The 21,671-nt window shown below is 33.9% G+C and overlaps 1 protein-coding gene across 4 annotated transcripts; it reads left to right on the forward strand.

Annotated features, from left to right (window-relative positions):
- The first annotated feature begins 4,095 nt into the window (after positions 1–4,095).
- Positions 4,096–18,737, forward strand: LOC136030404 (histone chaperone asf1-like). 4 transcript variants are annotated; one of them, XM_065709357.1, is made up of 2 exons: positions 4,096–4,142; positions 17,820–18,737. In XM_065709357.1, the coding sequence occupies exon 2, from the start codon at positions 17,828–17,830 to the stop codon at positions 18,395–18,397; it is 570 nt and encodes a 189-aa protein (XP_065565429.1). In that variant the 5' UTR covers positions 4,096–4,142; positions 17,820–17,827; the 3' UTR covers positions 18,398–18,737. The 4 variants fall into 4 exon arrangements, with proteins under 4 accessions (XP_065565429.1, XP_065565428.1, XP_065565432.1 ...); XM_065709356.1 differs by having other exon boundaries at positions 4,128–4,250; XM_065709360.1 differs by having other exon boundaries at positions 4,139–4,160.
- The last annotated feature ends 2,934 nt before the right edge of the window (positions 18,738–21,671 follow it).

Here is a 21,671-nt window from a genome sequence, read left to right on the forward strand (position 1 = left end):
TCTAAGACTTAGAAATCAGAAGAGGGTAAACATGTAAGCTTGGTAATACCTTCACAGAGTATGTTTTGACCCTGGATTCATTAATGAAAGTTTCAGTTTTCCTAACATAACCTCTTTCCAAGATAGTCAAAAACAGCTAAAGTAGAATTTTACTGATAATTTTTGGTCAGCAGTAATGAAATGGCCTAGAGTTTCCTAATAGAAATAAAATAGCCTAGAAAGTATTGCAAAATTAGAATAATATTATTTGGGGCTATATCCAAAGCCATTCGAGGGAGCATTGTCAGAGTAGCAAATATCATAGGCTAGGCCTGTTTGGAATATGCATCAATTGGTGGACCTAGCCTAATGGCACAAGACTACAATTTTTTATCACAATGTGTCCTTCAGAACAGCCATTCCAATTACACCAAAGCTTACTTTAATAAGCAAGATTATTACAAGATTATTTCTTCTGACTACTCAGCATGAAAACTCACGTGTGTAGTATTTCATATTTATTGCCACCATGAGAGACGGGTGCGAAGCTCTCGGTCTCAACTACCAAAAATCCCTTAACAATTATTTATTTATCATTGAATTAAAGTACTCTATTAACGAATTTATTGCAAAAAGCTAAAGGTACATTCCAAAGATTTGTTTGAAGAAAATCACCTTAATAATCCAGAAAATGAATGTATCTTCTATTATTAGAAATCTGGACCTGCATATGAATATTTTTGAATAAAGAAAGAACAATTTCCAAATAAATAGTGTTATCAAAAATGAACCTAAGGTTTTTCGTTAGTTTGCCGAAGATAATTGTTCCGGGTTGGTCATGGTCTCCTGTTTTAATTGATATTAAATGCAGAAACTGAAAGTATCTTCTATTATTAGAAATCTGGAGCTGCACATGAATATTTTCAAATAAAGAAAGAACACTTTCCAAATAAACAGTGTTAGCAAAAATGAAACTAAAGTCTAACGTTAGTTCGCTGACGGTAATTGATCGGAGTTGATCATGGTTTACTTTTTTAATTGATATTAAACAAAAAACAAGTTTTTTTTAACTGAAATTAAGGACCGACATCATAACTTATAAACGAGCACAAATTATTCCATATATGAATTTGGCTGTCCCCTGCTCAATGCCCCGCTCTTTATGCTAAAGTTTCTTAGTGTTTTAAAAAGTAGATTTGTGCAAAACAGTCAAACATAGAGAGCGTAAAGAGCGGGGCATTGATAGGGAGGAAAATCCAAATTTTTACAGATAGGAGCTTGAAACCTCTACCAGAGGGGTTTCTGATACGCTGAATCTGATGGTGTGATTTTTATTAAGATTCTATGAAATTTATGGGCGTTTTTCCCTTTTTTCGAAAATAAGGAGAATTTTCTCAGGCTCTTAAGCTTTGATGGGTAGACCTAAACTTGATGAAATTTATATATTTGAAACCAGCACCAAAATCTCATTATTTTGAAATATATATTGGTATCAAAATATCGTTTTTTGGAGTTTTGGTTACTAGTGAGCCGGGTCACTCCTTACTTATAGTTCGTTACCACGAACTGTTTACTTAGCTCATTTTGAGTTTGAAATTCCCCTCAATTTGTCACTAAATGTTATTCTGTGTATGATTATCATGAGGAAAACCAATATAATCAAACAGGTTTTTAACGATTAAACGGGTGTGGAATTTTTGCTACTTCTATCACTGTTCAATCAATCTTTCATTTCATTGTAAGCGCAAGTGACTAAAATCTATTGTGATTTGATAGCTATTTGGGAAAGCAGTTTGACGTTAGATGTAAGCTAAAGTTTTTTTTTTTTCAAGCCTGGCCTATCTTAGGGAAAAAATTTAATCTGAACAAACTGCAACGTAGGCATTTAAGGAAATGTGTTTTGAAAGAGTTTGTAAACTACTGTCAGCCTAAATATGGACTAGTAATGCTGGTACAGAGAGATGGATTTATAAAATTATGAGTATGATTTCTGTATACTGTCCTTGAAATCAATCATAAATTTGGTAAAAGCAGCTGTTTCGTTTATTGTTGATTTCATATTGGCTTAAGCAGATCTACAGTATAAGTCTGTAAAACAGTACACCTGACTGGTCAATAGGTTTTACCTAACCAACGAAAAGCTATTTATATTTGGAATTAAATTTTAGACATATTACCTAATGTATTAAAAACCAATTACAAATATTATGAGATCGTAATGTCAAACTACTCTGATGGTGATTTGTGTAGTGCTTTCTGCAACTTCAGCTACCTTGACGTAAGTGTGCGGAACGCTTCTTTATTTTGTCCCCCTAAAATAATCCACGAATCGAAAACAATGTCAAATAGTTTTGACTTCATCCAATCCAGTATATCGTACTTACTTAGCAAACTTGACGACTGTTTTACTTGTTTGAACTTCAGGATCTGTTGTAGTGGGAGGATGGATGGCTCTAGTGATTCAGTATGATAGGGAGATAATATTGGGAGTTTCAAATTAATATTTCTCCTTAAAAGGTAAATTAAGGTGACCTTAAAACTGGGCTGCCATCCTATTGATTTACCATTATTTCTAGTGATTCTTTTTCTTGTCTAGTGATATTTATTGTTTTTTATAGAAAGAATGTTTTTTTCTAAATCTAGTGATTTTTTATGGTATAGTCCTTAAATTCAAGGAAATAAATAATTCAGAAATCAAATTATAGAGTGCAAAAAGGACACTTTTGTAAAAAATTCATTGACAGCGAAAGAAAACAATAATGTATGTTTTTTTTTGTCTCAGAAACCATCGAAACTTGGTTAGTCAGATTTAAAGGGGTCGGGGCTGGTGAAATTTTGTGTACACCGATTATCATAAAGCGGTCCCGCCTAACTAGGTTAGGCAGCATTAGCCAAAGATTAGTGGCTAATACTGCCAATGGTTATGGAACATTAAAATCGGATGATAAGAGATTGATCCCTAATATTTTTTTTGTCCCTTTATTTTTATTTGGCTAGTAATATCCTTGCAAAATTTCTGTTACAGCTCTGACATTTAGTGGTAAATATTTTATAAATTTGGACTAGACCCTTTGAAAAACTACTTTTATTAGTTTTTATTAGTTAACAAACTTCAATTTCGTCATCTAATTGACAAGAAAACTGATTAGTCACTGGAGATTAATTGTCTTTCCTAGATTTCATAAAATATTCTTTTTTTTGCTACATATTGTTAAATAGTTTTTTTTGCCTTCTCTATATTTTTGCGAATTATGCTGAAATCTGTAGATATTCTTGATAGAACTACACAGTCGCGTCAATTTACGAAAATGTAGGGAGGAATGCGTTTCCACTCATTTGGGGGGGGGGGAGAATTTTTCGTTTTTTATATTATTTCACTAACAATTCCAAAAGACGCATTTCCAATGAAAATTCGCCAAAAGATACTTCTAAGCTTTCTCTATTGGTGCCCCAGTAATTAAGCTGGCCTAAATAGAGTAAAAGCTGGTTTCTAATTTGGAAGGAAAAAAACAACAACTGGGATTTCTCATGGACAAGGAAAAAATTCTAAGAAGATAAAGTGAGAATTTAGTTAAACTACCACCAACCAACACTCATAGATAGGTGGTGTAATCCAAGGGTGATAAAGTAGGAAAAGTAGGGGACGACGCAAGGATTCTTTCAATTCTTTTTACGAATGTACAAAGAAGGTGTTTTCGAAATCCACGGAGAATCGTTTTAATCCCTCTTATCCAGGGGAGATTGAATCAAAATGAAACGCCGATACCCTACCCCCCAACATCGTCCATCCATCCAAATTGGGGCAGAACCAAGGTAGGTAGCTATTGAACTTTAAGGGTGGTTGACATTTTTGGGTTGACTCATGACGAACAATGTTGACTGGACTCATAAGCGAATAAGTGGCCTAAGCCTAATAGGCTTACCGTTCTCACCAGACTACTGTTTCCCCTGGACTCGCAGGTGAACGGGGAGACCTATAGTTTTCCAAGTATTCTGGTAACGGTAAGGGCAAATGACAGGACTCTCAAATTGGACAAACACTTATGTGTTAGCTTTTGAAAGTGTTTTTCGGTGTATTTTTTATACTTTTTAGGTATTCGCTCATGGGGTCGCAGACGCTGATCTAAAGGAAGAAAGGAAAATAATTGGCGGGAGATCTGCTGGTATTTTTAGTTTGAACAGTTGTCTTTTATCTTTTATTATATTTGGAAGTAGTCAAACTTAAGCTGGTTTCCCTTATGCGTAGTGAAGCTAGGTGTTCATTAGACGAGGTTTCATGTTTCTTAAATAGGCTATTCTTGTAAGGGTAACATCCTAGATGAGTTACTTTTTGCTACCTTTGAAAGTGGTTAGGTTAGGAAATAAAACTTTTGGTAATGACTCCAGGGCCAAAAACATACTTTGGGAATGTATCATGAAGTAAAATTCTATTTTAGTGACTTGGCTATCTTGGAAAGGGGTTAGGCTGGGAAAATGAAACTTTTGGGGATGGGTCTACAGGCTAAAGTATATCCTGGGAAGGTATTTTGAAGTACCCACCTCCAATCCTTCTCCCTCTAGAGGGCCCTGAAATTCGCCTAGTAGACAGGTCTGTACCTATTGAAATTTTGACAAAACAACAGTTTACCTTAATTTTCTGTTACCAGTTGCTTTTTCTCTGCCTTTAGTTCTGAAAAATGCAATTCCTGTTATTTGAGTAGCATTCTGAGCCATATCAATGTTTTTTTTTTCTAAATTTAGGAAATGTATTTGTATATCTTTAAAATCTTATAAATTGGGATTGAACAAAGTTGTAAAGCTGAAACCAATTTTGTTGTACTTCATTCAAGCAGAATATCTATTTTTGCAAGGTTTCACTTTTATAATACACATATTTTTAAAGGTCATCAAAGGTCAGGACCCTCTAGAGGGAGAGGGAGTGGAGGTAGGTGCTTCAAAATTCCTTCCTGGGACATACTTTAGCCTGTAGACCCATCCCTGAAAGTTTCATTTTCCTAACCCAATCCCTTTCTGAGATAACAAGAAGTCACTAAACTAGAATTTTACCATATCATGAAGCTACTACGCTAACCATCCTCTGATTTCTATGTCCTAGAAATTTGCCTGGCCTACTTGTGCTTACTGTTGTTTGCTTGACCTATTATAATTTAGACAAAACAACATTATACCTTAATTTTTCAGTTTGTTTTCCTCTCATTTTAGTTAAGAAGACACAATCCCTGTTGTTTGAGTAGAACTTTAAGCAATATCAGTATTTTTTTCTATATTTATTATAAAAGAGATAGCCTACCATGCAAAATAGGGTAAGTAACTAGTATCCAGTCAAGCAAAACTATGCAAAACTAGAATCTTCAGACCTTGTTACTAGAGAGGAATTGAGAAGAATTGTAGGCTATATACTAATGAGTTGCTAAAAATCCATGCTATACATCTGTATGGCTAGGCTATTATTAATATTATTGAAGATCAAACACTTAGAATTATTAGTTTATTGACTTGCCTACAAGGACCTCTTTTGGGAATTACCAGTTTTTGTATGTTGATTTATGTATCCCTCCAATGTTTGAGTTTTATTGACATATTAATAGAAAGCTGATTTTCTTCTTATTCTAAAAATTTAATGTAAATTTATTCTGTTAATCACAAATCTTAAATACAATTTTTTCTTTTCAATTGCTAGCCTACTTAAAATAGCAACCACATTTTTAATTTATGCTGGCAAATTATTGGTGGAAATTTCATAAAGAAGATAGGGCTCTTGATACTACCCTAACATTGCATCATGCTGAAGTAAAATAGGGGTAGACCAAAAACCTATCTCTATTTTTTTGGAATGCCAAAGAAAAGTGGTCCTTCCCTAAAAGAGGTCTCTTGCCCTAAATCTTCTACTTAAATGAAGTACAAGAAAACTATTTTCAGCTTTACAACTTTGCTCACTCCCAATTTATGAGGTTTCAAAGATCTGCAAATAAATTTCCTAAATTTAGAAAAAACTCACTAATATGGTTTAAAATTCTACTTAAATAACAGGAATTACATAATCTGAACTAAAACCAGAGAAAAAGATAACTGATAAGTGCAAATTAAGGTAAAATGTTTTATCAACATTGCAATAGGTTTTTTGCAACCTATGAAGTAGACAAATTCCTAAGACTTAGAAATCAGGAAAGGGTTAACATAGAAGCTTGACAATACCTTCCCAGAGTATATTTTTGGCAATGGATTCACTACCAAAAGTTTTGTTTTCCTAACTTAATCACTTTCCAAGATAGCAAAAAGCAGCTCTTGTAGAATTTTACCAAAAGTGTAGCTCATGTTATTTGAGTAAAATTTTAAGCCATATCAATATTTTTTTTTCTAAATTTAGGAAGTATATTTGTTAATCTTTTAAATCTCATAAAATAGGATTGAACAATGTTTTGAAACTTTTTCTTTACTTCATTTAAGCAGAAAATCTATTTTGCAAGGTTTTACTTGCATAAAGCCCAGATTTTTAAATGTCAATGGGACTAGAGAGAGAGAAAGTAGAGGTAGGTACTTCATAATACCTTTTCAGGGCACACTTTAGTCTGTAGATCCATCCTTGAAAGGTTCATTTACCTAACCTAGCCACTTTTCAAGATAGCAAAAAAAGCAGCTTGTCTAAAACTTTACCCACACTAACTTATCAAAAATGATAAAATATGTAGCTCAAATTATAGTTTTTTTTATGAATTTTTCTGTTGCTTGATGTAGTGAGAATGCTGTCAATTTACAGTTTTTAGGGTTAATATATAGACAATCCCTTAACTGACATAGGGACAAGGTAAATGCCATACATAATACATTTTTTATGTTCTTTACAACTATATTCTAATAATCAGTTCACCCTCCCTCCAATGGTCTTGTATATAGCCTAATGAATATTAGAAACTAAAGTGACAACATTTTTACTTTATAACATTTATGATGTTTCTACTAATCAGATTACCATATTTTCTCCCATTATTAATAATTTTAGAATCATTTCATAATGATGTACTCAATTACACACAGAAATAAATTCCAAACTGAGAAGATTACTAGATAGTTTAAGAGAGAAAAACAGGTTTAATTTAAATAAAGCAGTGACACACATACTAAAAACAAAAGCAACAACCAAATATTAATTAATTTGAAAATTCTAAATATTTTTGACTGCACATCCAGGAGCCTTTATCATCAGGAAAAAAGGGAAAAGAAAATAATTAGTTAATCATCTAAAGAAAAAGACAAAGAACAACATAAAACAAGAGACAAAAAAAAAGAAGAACAGACCAAACATAAATAAAACTCACATCTTAACTAAAATTCCAAAGTATGTCAAAACTGTAATTACAGAAAAGACATGTCTTTTTCTTTGATGTGCTTAACAAAACTTCTGGAGATATATTTCTGCTAAAAATCCTGGGCATCTCACAATTCCTGACCTCAAGCATAATGACATAACCTACTCATTGCCAGTAGATAAAGCTGATGCATTGAATGCCCAGTTTGTCACTGCCTTCACCATCCAATCCTGTCCAACTATCCCTGCAGCATCATCAGTTGTAATATCTGATCCAATGCCTAAATTGTCAATTAATCAAGACAAAGTCTTAGCTAGCCTTGATAAATTTAATGTTAACAAATCCAAGGGATCAAATGGGATACACCCAAGGCCTCTCAAAGAGGCCTGAAATGTTCTCAGTTCTTCCCTGTGTAGACTGTACCAGCTGTCCCTACCAAATGGAGAACTACCATTTGATTGGAAAACATCCTATATCACACCAATCCACAAAAAGGCTTCAAAGATCATGCCGAAAATTATTGTCCCACTGTTGGCCCTAACTCAAGAACTATAGGTCATCAGTTGAAACTTGTTAAGCAGCCTACCCTATCCAGGATTCTGTGCTTAATACTTTTCCTTGAGAATCATCAACACTCGGAATAAACTCTGAACCTATGAACATCTTCAAATAAAGAATGGATACTGAATTGTCCTCTAGAGAGTGTAAACTCAACTGGGAAGCTCTGGATCAGCACAGTGCACCTGGGTCACTAAAGAATCCTGAATACAACTCAAATTGCTAACCCTGGAGCTCTTCAAGGAGAAATTCTTAGATAGCTCCAAGCTGCAATTGAAGGCAATCAGCATTACTTCTTCTGTTGTATAGGTGCTCAAGAGATTTGTCAACAGGGCTCTAACTCAGCACTTGGAAATGAACAACATTCTCACTTCCAAACAACATGGCTTCAGACCTTTAAGATCCATTGATACTAATCTAATACAGGCATATGAGCAGGGCCATCATGTATGGGGGGATGCCCACCACCTGCAATGTTTTTGGTTGCTCAGTAAAAAAAGACTGTAAAATTGTGGTGCTTTTTGCCATAAATTTTCTGATGTGACTAAAATTCTTTGTTTGGTTCAATAAATACCACAAAATACTGACATGTCATCTGTAGATATTTTCAACTTGGTAAACAGCAGTTTTACCAACTCCTTCCATGATTTTACAGATGGTGCCACAATTTTCCATTTGGTTAAATATACAGCATTAAAATAGTGACATGATATGTATCAAAATCTGAATCTTGGATGGTAAATGCAGAAGTTTTACTGACTCATGCAGTGATTTTATGCATTGTATCTGAAATGGACATTATGCTAGTTTTTGACAAAAACAATTGGTTTAATGACTGGCCAGTTGACAAAATCTCTTTCTACCCCCCCTCCCAACATTTTGGCTTGTAACAACCCCGCATATGAGCTTGCTAAATCATTGTTGAATAAATATGTCCCTGTCAATATGGCATTCCTGGACCTCTCAAACTATTTGACTGGGTTTGTCATGAATTTTTTATGACCAAACTAGAAGCAGCAGCTGTTGATGATGTTATCATGAAGTAGATACAAAGTTTCCATTCAGAAAGAACACAACTTGTAAGAGTTCGTGACTCCCAAGGTGTCCCTATTTCTCTTCTTCTATAACTGTTTTAAGCAGTGTTCCTGGGGACCATTCTTGGGTCCCCAGGAACAAACCTTGTTATATGATCTTTGGACTATTTTGAATAAAATGACTGTCTCAACATTTTTATTTGGTTTATTTCAGGAAACACAACATGTTGAGAGGGGATAGCTGCCCTCAGATCACATTGACTCTTTAAACGGGTACTAGAGATTCTGATTACCAGTCCAATGAGTCCCCTCTGAAGTATATACAACCACTCTTTGTATAAGAGCCTTCTATACCCCAGGGCATTACTTATAACCTTTGCCCTGAGAGTTGTGGGGGCAGGATTGTCATCCCCAAAGACATAATATCCAGACCTTTCAACTACAATGAACAAATTTACAATCTCCAAATTTTGATTGGACATCTTTGGGGAAATGATGAGTGTGGGGGGGGGGGCTGGTTTCTCTCAAATCACTTTTGACTCTTAAAAAGGGCACTATAACTTCCAATTTCAAATCAAATGAGCGTCATCTTAAGTTTTATATGACCACCCATTCCATAAAATCCTTATATGCCCCCGAGGCATGACTTTAACCCCAGGGCACTGGGGGGTTGTGTCAAATATAGAGGTATTGTTATATGTTCTTTGGACTATTTTGAGCCAAATTGCTATCTCACAATTTTAATCAGATTTATTTGGTCAAGAGGGTTAGTTGGGGGGGGGGCTTACCGCCCTCCATTGCTTTTGGCTCTTAAAAGGGAACTAGAACTTCCAATGAGCCTCCTCTAAAGTTTATATAACCATCCCTAAACATAAAAACCTTAAATGCCACAGGCATAACTTACAACCCTTGCCTCCAGGCTCTGGGGTTCAATCCCAGAAGCCTTGTTATATGATATATAGAATATTTTGAATAAAATAAGGATTTTTTTTTGAATAAAATGGTTATCTCAAAATTTCTATTAGATGCATTTTGGGACAATACAATGTGTGTGTGTGTGTGGGGGGGGGGTAGCTGCCCTACAATCACTTTGACTCTTAGAGACGCTACTAGAGCTTCTGATTACCAATCCAATGAGCCCCCTCCAAACTTTATATGACCATGCTTTCTCTATAAAGCTTATATACCCCCAGGGCATAAATTACAACCCTTGCCCTGAGGGCTAGGGGGATTTGTCAGCCTCAAAGACATAATTTTCGGAACTTTTAACTACGATGAACAAAATGGATATCTCAAAATTTTGACTGGAAGTGTTTTAGGAAATGATGGGCGTGGTGTTGGGGGGAGGGGGCATTTGCCCTCTGATCACTTTCAACTAATAACAAAGGCCCTATTCCTCTGCATTTCCAATCAAATGAGCCCTTTTTGGAGTTTCTATGGCAACTCGTCCTATAAAAACCTTGTATGTCCCAAGGGCATAATTTACAGCCCTTGTCCTGAGGGCTATGGGGAGTTGTCATTCTTAAAGATATAATTTCCAGACTTTTAACTATGTTGAACAAAATGGCTATATCAAAATTTTGATCTGAAGTATTTGGAGAAATGATGGGTGTGGGCGGGGCATTTACCCTCCAATTACTTTCGAGTATCAAAAGGGGCACTAGCCCTCTCAATTTCCAATCGAATGAGCTCTTTTAGAAGTTTCTATGACAACGCTATAAAAACCTTATATGCCACAGGGTATAACTTACAATATTTGCCCTCAGGGCTATGGGGGGGGGGCTTATCCTCAAAGACATAATTTCCTGACCTTTCAACTATGTAGAATAAAATGGCTATCTCAAAATTTTGATTGGATATGTTTGGGGAAAGGGTGGGCGTGGAAGGGGGGTTAGTTGCCCTCCAATCACTTTCGACTATTAAAAAGGGCACTAGCCATTTCAATTTCCAATCAAATGAACTCTTTTTGAAGTCTACAATAACACTTTCTATAAAAATCTTAATGCCCGCAAGACGTAACTTACAACCCCTGCCCTGAGGGCTGGGGATTTGTCATCCTCAAAGACGTAATTTCCAGACCTTTCAACTACGTTGAACAAAATGGCTATCGGAAAATTTTGATTGGATGTGTTTGGGGAAAGGGTGAGCGTGGAAGAAGGGTTAGTTGTCCTCCAATCACTTTCGACTATTAAAAAGGACACTAGCAATTTCAACTTCCAATCAAATGAGTCCTTTTTGAAGTTCCTACGACAACTTCTTCAATACAAAGTGCCCTGGTCTAAGATAAAAATTAAACAAAAAAAAAAAACAAATTTTTTTAAATGAAAGTAAGGAGCGACATTAAAACTTAAAACGAACAGAAATTACTCCATATATGAAAGGGGCTTTTCGTCCTCAACGCCTCGCTCTTTACGCTAAAGTTTGACTCTTTCTCTTAACTCGACTTCTTAAAAATTTAAAAAACTTTAGCCTAAAGAGCGAGGCGTTGAGGACGAAAAGCCCCTTTCATATACGGAGTAATTTCTGTTCGTTTTAAGTTTTAATGTCGCTCCTTACTTTCATTAAAAATTTTTTTTTTTGTTTAATTTCTGGACGTTTTTTAATCAATGCATGTTTTGATTTTGATCAAGATCATTTTTTGATCTTGGCTCTCCACGCATAAATAATTAAAATGAAATTTGCATATTAATTTTTTTGCGCTAAATGGGTTTTTCATAGTTATAATTGGAAGATTTTGAGAAAAAAGGAGCGAGAGAGGAGGCCTAGTTGCCCTACAATTTATTGATTACATAAAAAGGCAACTATAACTTTAAATTTTTTACTAACGTTTTCATAAGTAAAAAATATACGTAACTTACGAATTAACTTACATAGCGAACTTCTATATTCGTATGTTTTATTGCGTATATGAGGGGGCTCACCCCTCGTCGATACCTCGCTCTTTACACTAAAGCTTAAATTTTGTCCCAATTCCTTAATAATGACCCCTGAATCACAAAGGCCGTAGAATAAATAGTTGAAATTGCTAAAAATAATTTAGCGTAAAGAGCGAGGTATTACGAGGAGGTAAACCCCTCATATGCGTAATAATTTCTATTCGTTTTAAGTATTAATGCTGCTCCTCACTTTCAGTAGGAAAAAACTTTTCATATTTATTTTTTCATTGTTTTTTTTTAAATAATGCTAGAAAATCTTGCGCCCCCTCCATTGAAAGTCTTAACTCCCATGAGAAGTTCCTCCATGGAAAGATCCTCCCTCGTAACCCCCCTCAACTCTCCCCCCCAAACCAAAAAAATCCCCCTGAAAACGTCTGTACACTTCCCAGTAACCATTACTATATGTAAACACAGGTCAAAGTTTGTAACTTGCAGCCCCTCCCACGGGGACTGCGGGGGAATAAGTCATCCCCAAAGACATAGTTATTAGGTTTTTCGACTATGGTGAATAAAATGGCTATCTCAGAATTTTGATCCGGTGACTTTGGGGAAAAAATGAGCGTGTGAGGGGGCCTAGGTGCCCTCCAATTTTTTGGTCACTTAAAAAGGGCACTAGAACTTTTAATTTCCGTTGGAATGAGCCCTTTCGCGACATTCTAGGACCACTGAGTCGATACGATCACCCCTGGGAAAAAAAACAAATAAACACGCATCCATGATTTATCTTCTGGCAAAAAATGCGAAATTCCACATTTTTGTCGATAAGGGCTTGAAACTTCTACAATAAGGTTCTCTGATACGCTGAATCTGATGGTGTGATTTTCGTTAAGATCGTATGACTTTTAGGGGGTATTTCCCCCTATTTTCTAAAATGAGGCAAATTTTCTCAGGCCCGTAACTTTTGACGGGTATAACTAATCTTGATGAAATTTATATCATGAAAAGAGAAATCACCAATGCAACAGCACAAACACAAAAAAAAAAAAAAAAAAAAAAAAAAAAAAAAAAAAAAAAAAAAAAAAAAAAAAAAAAAAAAAAAAAAAAAAAAAAAAGAGACAGAAGGAGAAAAGGAAGACTGTTTTCCTAAATTAGTGATTAATATAGACCAGCACTTGAATGAGGCCTTAACCCTACTCATCCATACAATCACATAGGTCAAACAGCATAGCCACACACAATCAACCATAAAGAATAATCCATGGACAGGCAGTCATGTCGTCAATAAGTATAAGTCGTCATTTACCAAACAATAGAAAAAATAATATAGACAAATAATTCAGAGGCAACACCCAACATAAGGGCTCATCAGGAGAATACACTGGCCTATATAGGGTTTCGCCACTCTAAATTCTCTACCCAGCACAGTGTTGTGGCTACCACAGAATATCCATGGCATCCCCGCGTCAGGTATCACCCCCAAAATACATTTAATATAATTAAATTTATTTAAAAATATATTTAAAATCAGCATTAAAATGCGATTCTTTTGATGTAACTATTGGCATCAAAATTCTTTTTTTTAGAGTTTTGGTTACTATTGAGCTGGGTCGCTCCTTACTACAGTTTGTTACCACAAACTGTTTGAAAAGAAGAAAATAATACATTGTGCCAACATAGTTCTTTACTTAGGCAGCGCTATTGCGCTGCCTATGATATTTATTATATGGAGCTCAAAATTTTTTTCTTCTTGATTAGGAAAATATCCCCTAGGCTTTTTGTTATTGTTGTTGTAAAGTTTGCCACAAACTTGCAATTTACATAAAACCTCTTATCAGAAAGCATTTTTTATGACTCATTAAGTTAACCCTCACAATTCTTTTCTTTATCTTTCCAGTCTTGGGGTAGATGCATGTTTGGCATAAAACTTGGAATGTTTCAAAATTGTGTTAAGATTATTTAAATTATTGAATCATTCTTGTTACCAAGTTTATTCTCAGTTACTATTCAAACTTTTGTTTGTCCAGGGCATGTTTGGAGCCAGAGGGAGTGGGTATGGTCCCTTACTAGATCCACCAATGGTCTTCATTGCAGAATTTGCTGTAGCTTAATTATTTAGCTTTAATCAAACAGTTCGTGGTAACGAACTGTAGTAAGGAGCGACCTGGCTTAATAGTAACCAAAACTCTAAAAAATTGAATTTTAACATCAATAGCTACACCAAAAGAATCGCATTTTAATGCTGATTTTAAATATATAAGTTTCATCAAGTTTAGTCTTACCCATCAAAAGTTACGAGCCTGAGAAAATTTGCCTTATTTAAGAAAATAGGGGGAAACACCCCCTAAAAGTCATAGAATCTTAACGAAAATCACACCATCAGATTCAGCGTATCAGAGAACCCTACTGTAGAAGTTTCAAGCTCCTATCTAAAAAGATGTGGAATTTTGTATTTTTTGCCAGAAGACAAATCACGGGTGCGTGTTTATTTGTTTGTTTTTTTTTTTTTTTTTTTTTTCCCCAGGGGTCATCGTATCGACCGAGTGGTCCTAAAATCTCGCAAGAGGGCTCATTCTAACGGAAATGAAAAGTTCTAGTGCCCTTTTTAAGTGACCAAAAAATTGGAGGGCATCTAGGCCCCCTCCCACGCTCATTTTTTCCCAATGTCAACGGATCAAAATTTTGAGATAGCCATTTTGTTCAGCATAGTCGAAAACCATAATAACTATGTATTTGGGGATGATTTACTCCCCCACAATCCCTGGGGGAGGGGCTGCAAGTTACAAACTTTGACAAGTGTTTACATATAGTAATGGTTATTGGGAAGTGTACAGACGTTTTCAGGGGAATTTTATTTTGTTTGGGGGGTGGGGCTGAGGGGAGGGGGCTATGTTGGAGGATCTTTCCTTGGAGGAATCTGTCATGGGGGAAGACAAATTCAAGGAAAAGGGCGCATGATTTTCTAGCATTACTATAAGAAAACAATGAAAAATAAACATGAAAACGTTTTTCAAATGAAAGGAAGGAGTAGCATTGAAACTTAAAACGAACAGAGATTATAACGCATATGAGGGGTTCTAAAAATACTTTAGCATAAAGAGCGAGGTATTTAGGAGGAGATAAATACCTCGCTCTTTATGCTAAAGTATTTTTAGTAATTTCAACTATTTATTCTACGGCCTTTCTGATTCAGGGGTCATTCTTAAAGAATTGGGACAAAACTTAAGATTTAGTGTAAAGAGCGAGGTATTAACGAGGATACAAACCCCCTTGTATACATAATAAAAATATAAGATTATGAAAGTTTGTTACGTAAGTTGCTAATTTATAAGTTACGTATAATTTTTACTAATAAAAACGTTCGTTAAAAATTAAGAGTTCTAGTTGCCTTTTTAGCAACCAAAAAATTGGAGGGCAACTAGGCCTCCTTCTCCACCCCTTATTTCTCAAAATCGTCTGATCATAACTAAGAGAAAGCCATTTAGCCAAAAAAAGAATTAATATACAAATTTCATTTTAATAATTTATGTGCGGAGAGCCAAAACCAAACATGTATTAATTCAAAAAGGTTCAGAAATTAAATAAAAAAACAAAACAAATTTTTTTAGCTGAAAGTAAGGAGCGACATTAAAACTTAAAACGAACAGAAATTACTCGGTATATAAAATGGTTTGTCCCCTCCGCAATCCCTCGCTCTTTACGCTAAAGTTTGATTCTTTGTCACAATTCTACTTTTTAAAACAATTAAAAACTTGACTCTTTGCCACAATTCTGCTTTTTAAAACAATTAAAAGCTTTAGCGTAAAGAGCGAGGCATTGCGGAGGGGACAAACCATTTTATATACGGAGTAATTTCTGTTCGTTTTAAGTTTTAATGTCGCTCCTTACTTTCAGCTAAAAAAATTTGTTTTTTTTTATTTAATATGACATAGCAGAAGACTTTTGCAGCTGCAAAAACAATGGGTTTTAGTCATGCGCATTTCTAGGATTCTCTTTTTTTGGAGAAAAAGAGGGCGTTGAGTTTTTCTCTTTTGATTCTTTACATTCGGTTCTCATTTTAGCTGTATTGGCATAATTAGCTTCACTATCTAAGAAAATTGTCCCAAGAAAAAGGAAGTGACCAAATTTAATTTGTCTTTGAGTCTGCATTCATGCTGACCACATAATTTTCCTTTGAGGAAAAATTGATAAGACTATGGAAATGAAATATCAATGCAAAGCACCAAATTTCCTATTCAAACGTCACCACGTTATGGCGTTGTTCAAATATAACCTATTTTTACATTGAATATCCTTATAAATTGTTCGTTATCCCCTAGACGCGTGAGGCCTCTTATTTCTTCTCCAGTCTGTAAATATTGATTCCACACGCGTCCCTACCCATGAAAAAATGTAATGTTGCTTATGTTTCTTCTGGTTTATATGTTCTCTGGAGCAGCTGCATCTCAGTCTGGCTTTGCCTAATGGCTGAGATACAGAATGAACCTACTGTTTATATCTCTCTACAGTGGTGTGTCATTAAGATAGTCGTTATATTTTTATTTTTTAATTTTCAAAAGCTATTAACCTTATTTGTTTTTGTTAACAATAAATAAATGATGTTTCTTTATTTTTTTTTTATTGATCAATGTCGTTGAAAAGTTCACTGTTACCATCTAAAACAAAAGAATTTGTCAAAAGTAATTCAAATCTTTAAACACTATTGCCAGTAATCAGAAACAGATTAATAATAGTTTCCCAATTTTGTAGATAGAAAGCGCATTTCTGTAATGCGTTACCTCTCTTTAATATTTTCCTTGGATATGGCTTTTTTTTTCTGGATTTTCATAATTCAACCATATCAAAAATAGTAATGGCGGTAACCCCTACCAAAAGACTTCGACCCATTTTAGTATCTGACCTTTTATTTTCACTCTCGATTTGGAATGTGTACATTTACGACTCACATACAAAAGGTAGTCAAGAAGAAGTATGCTTTCTATTCTAGAAATTCAATGTTAGAAAAGCTCTTTATTCATATTTTATGCAATCTTCCTCACATAATCTATTTGTTTTGATTTATTTACAAGGTTAAACTTAGTGTTGAAAGACCTTCATTTGACTGCTGGTGAATTAAAGCATTGAGCGCCTCATCATCAAAGAACAATACTAAACCTGTAATGAGGAGCAATGAACTATTTAAAGAAGGGTTACCTGAAATTCTCTCTAGGCTCAAATATAATCTGCATGTGCTGTCAAAATAAGTAGACATGTAATACTTGTCAAAGAAAGTGTGGGTTTTGCTTTTAGCAATTAATACTTTTCTTAGAAGGCAGGCTATAGAGCAACATTTACAGGGAGCTTTTGAGGGGTAGCATTGTCCCCTTCCAGTTTTGTTTGTGTGTTTTTTAAGTTATTGTTATAGGCCTGCATATAATTATAAACTGTGTTTTGAATTTTAAATGCCTTTTGTTTCTTATGTCTCTGATCAGAAACTTTGCTTTTTCTCCTGTGAAGAAATTTTATTTTCCGTCTTATTTCTATTTAAATTTTTGTATTTGATCTTCCAAATAGTGGAAATGATTCCTCTTTGAACTTTGATCTATAAAATCAGCATCATGTCTCTTAAAGTTTTGATTCACTGCTTACAAATGATCTACGCAGCAAGGATTTGAATCCTTTTTTCAAAAAATACTTTGAAACGCAGATTGTTTCTAGTGGGTAAATTAGAAGCTATTAAAAGCAATACATCTGGAATGGGGATTCTTTACTGGTTATACAAATTTTCAAGAACGAAAATATCTTTGAGAAAGAACACTCCTAGCCCTCCTTGAATTATAGCTTTCACTGGGCTAATTAGAGCATATAATTCAAGTGAAACCTTTAACAAAATAACAAAAGGTATTTCTAAATTACTACAAGTTTTAGCATTTTCCTACAACAGCCTTATCATACTTATCAATTTTTTTGAGATTTACATAACTTTTATTTCATAATATTTTTTTTACAACATTATCCAAATCAAACAGTGGTTACCTAAAGGTTGCACAACTTACTTTTGGTGAATATTAAACTTCTTTTTTTTTTAGATTTCAAAATGGCAAAAGTTCATGTCCACAATGTAGTTGTCCTCGATAATCCATCAATGTTCTCCAGCCCTTTTCAGTTTGAGATCACATTTGAATGCATAGAAGATCTCCAAGAAGATTTAGAATGGAAAATTATTTATGTTGGATCAGCAGAAAGTGAGGAATATGATCAAGTTCTTGATACAGTGTTTGTTGGACCAGTTCCTGAAGGCCGCCACATGTTTGTGTTCCAAGCACCAGCACCAGATACATCAAAAATCCCTCCACAAGATGCTGTTGGTGTAACTGTTGTACTTTTGACATGTTCGTACAGAGACCAAGAGTTTTTACGTGTTGGCTATTATGTGAACAATGAATATACTGATCCTGAACTGAAAGAGAATCCCCCTGCAGTCCCTGAGTATGATAAACTTAGTCGAAACATATTAGCTGACAAACCAAGAGTGACAAGATTTAGGATCGATTGGAATGTAGCCAACAGCACAAAGCAAAGTGAAAATAATGACTTGAATACTAATTCTTTAGACTCAAGTGCTGGCAGTGTTCTGGCGAATGTTGTTGAGCCCATGGAGTCATAATTTCCTTGTATTATATTGCTTTCTACTAAATTATATCTTACATTAAAATAATACTTGAAGTGAATGTGAATGAAGTTGCTAGTATTTTTCAAAGAAAATTCCTGCTGCTGTTTAAAAAAATTACGAAGGTGTAAATTCAGAAAATAGGAAGTTGTTTATTGCCATCTATTATCTTGAAATTTTTGAAAGTAGTGTGTAAATCTCAAACAATACTAGCCCATGGAGCTATTAGAAAAAATTCCTTGAAATGAATATGAGTGAAGTTAGTTTTTTGTTAAGAAACCCTCTGATGCTATTTTACGAAAATTATAATGAATTTAAATACATGATGTCATTAGCATGCAGCCTTATCACTAAAGCTATTCTATAGATACCTACCTATTAACAAAATACAACTTTTTTTTATTGGAATAACGCCAATTGTTCAAGTTTTTGGGGTTGCTGGTAGATAGTTCACTGGTAACCTCTACCTAGGGTCGATTTAAAATTAGATGCCAAATTGTTAAAAAGAAAATCGAGAATGATCAAAATCTTAATTGTGCATGTTTTGCACTGGTTTTCTTTTTATGAATTTTATTACACTATTACTTATTTAAGTAGCTTACTTAAAAACAAGCAAATAAAACTTACTTTACTTAAGGTCAGATCCTTGTTTTGCATGCTAATAGTCAATGGCGGCGTTTTTTTTTTTTTGGGGGGGGAGGGGGATAGTTGCCCCCAAATAATTTTGAGGAAAAATTATTATATAGTCCATGCCCCTTTACTGTCCAGATGGAGACCTCTCTTGCTCCTCAATAAAAATGCTGGAGCCACGCCCCTGCCAGTAGGTGAAATGAAAAACGTTTTTATGCTTAGAAAATTGAGGTATATGCTCTTTTTGAAAGATTCAGCACTCTATGTTCATAAACCTTTCAAAAAAAAGTTGAATCCAAAAATCTAAATAACAGATATACATATATATATATATATATATATATATATATATATATATATATATATATATATATATATATATATATACTAGCTGTTGGGGTGGCGCTTCGCGCCACCCCAACGGCGCCACCAACACGTAGTTGGTGGGGGCGCTTTGCGCCCCCCCGCGCGCGTAAGTCGTTACGCGCCATTGTAGTTGTGTCCCTATGTCCCACCTGTGAATATAGATATATATATATATATATATATATATATATATATATATATATATATATATATATATATATATATATATATATATATATATATATATATATATATATATATATATATATATATATGGTTTTAACTATGTAAAACTTGCAAATATACAACATTCTTTGCTGTCCCATTGTCTGTGCATATAAATAGATTGTCAGGTTTACCGACTCTTGAACATGCAACATATAATGGTCCATGGGAAAACAATCCGTATTCAGATCTATACCTCATGATTCTAATGATTGCCCTTGAGCTTTGTTGATTTATATTCCCTGTGTCCCGGTCGTCATTTGTATCCCGGTGTCCCGGTCTGTATATACATTCGTTTTAAAATGGTATATGATGAAATAAATTTTTGTATTTTTCCCCTTTTTTTTCTTTTTAGTTTCTTTTTGGTTTTTACTTTTTTTTTTAGTTTTTTTTCTTTTTTCTTTTTAGTTTTTTTCTTTTTATTTTTTTTTTTAGTTTTGTTTTCCTCCTTTATTTTTCATTTTTTTCTTTTTTTTCTTTTTTAGTTTTTTAGCTTTTTTAGTTGTTTTATTAGTTTTTACCTTTTTTTTAGTTTTTTTTACTTATGTCCTGGTCGTCATTTATACTCCCTGTGTCCCGGTCGTCATTTGCGTCCTGGTGCTTTGTTGATGTGATTGCTAATCGAACATTCCTTGTGTCCCGGTCGCTTTCTCTTTGAGTGTCCCTTTCGTCATTTATATTCCCTATGTGCCGGTGTCCCGGTCGCCATTTGTGTCCCGATCTGTAATTTCGTCAGTCGAAAACATGACGTCAGTCGACACACAAACATGACGTCACTCGACAGACAACTTATTTTTATACACATAGATATATAGATATACATATATATATATATATATATATATATATATATATATATATATATATATATATATATATATATATATATATATATATATATATATATATATACATATATATAATTAAGTTGTTTGTTTGTGTGTCTGTCTGTCTGTCCGCATATGACTTCTGAATTATTTCATTATATACCAATTCAAAAACGAATGTATTCAAGCCAAAGTAGCTGAGTTGGTAAAGCGTTATGTTCCAGGTTCTAGGTCCGAGAGGTTCCAGGTTCGAACCTTGGCTTTAGCATTAATACAAAAGAAGAAAAAAACTAAAAAAGGTAAAAACTACAAAATAAACTAAGAAGAAAATACTAAAAAAACTAAAAAAGAAAAAAAAAATTAAAAAAACAAACTAAAAACTGAAAAAGAAAAAAAAACTAAAAAAAGAAAAAAACTGAAAAATAAAGGAGAAAAAGAAAACTAAAAAAGTAAAAAAAAGGTAAAAGTATTCAAGCCGAAGTAGCTGAGTTGGTAAAGCGTTATGTTCCAGGTTCTAGGTCCGAGAGGTTCCATGTTCGAACCTTGTTTAGCATTAATACAAAAGAAGAAAAAAACTAAAACAGGTAAAAACTAAAACGAAAATACTAAAAAAAAGTCTAAAAACTAAAAAAGAAAAATTGCTGTTATATATATATATATATATATATATATATATATATATATATATATATATATATATATATATATATATATATATATATATTCATCAGTATCAACATAAAAGGCTGCTTTAAACAATAACGTCCAAAAAAATAAGGCAAATTATGATTTTGAAAACCTCTGCTGACAATGTAGTTAAAAATGAAGATAACTTTGTAATAATAAAAAAAAAAAAAATCTCAATTAACTGAAAACAAGAAATTCACTCATCCTGGTGAAAGGCAGTAAGTTATTTAATTTGATGGAAGATAAGTTGGTTACTAAATTTGGTAGATGTACTGTACTTTATTTGCGACAAAAACGTGTGGGGAGTATTTTAAGTGATTTTAGGATGGGCTATTTTAAGATAAATGAAGCTGAGTTTTTTCAAAGACTACTGGTAATAGAGACATTGTTCATAAGGGAAAAAAGACCTACCCAAGAAGCAGAGCTTGTCTGAGGTAGTAATGTCAATTATAATATAGATAGGAACATTCTTGCTCTAGGAACAAAGAGAGAACACGACAGAGAAAAAAGAGAGAGACATTGCATATAATTTGCTT

The sequence above is a fragment of the Artemia franciscana genome, chromosome 8 (genome assembly GCF_032884065.1).
Source record: "Artemia franciscana chromosome 8, ASM3288406v1, whole genome shotgun sequence".
Taxonomy (NCBI): domain Eukaryota; kingdom Metazoa; phylum Arthropoda; class Branchiopoda; order Anostraca; family Artemiidae; genus Artemia; species Artemia franciscana.

Excerpts from the sequence above, each read along its gene's own strand:
- LOC136030404 (XM_065709357.1), top strand. The coding sequence starts at position 17,828 with ATGGCAAAAGTTCATGTCCACAATGTAGTTGTCCTCGATAATCCATCA.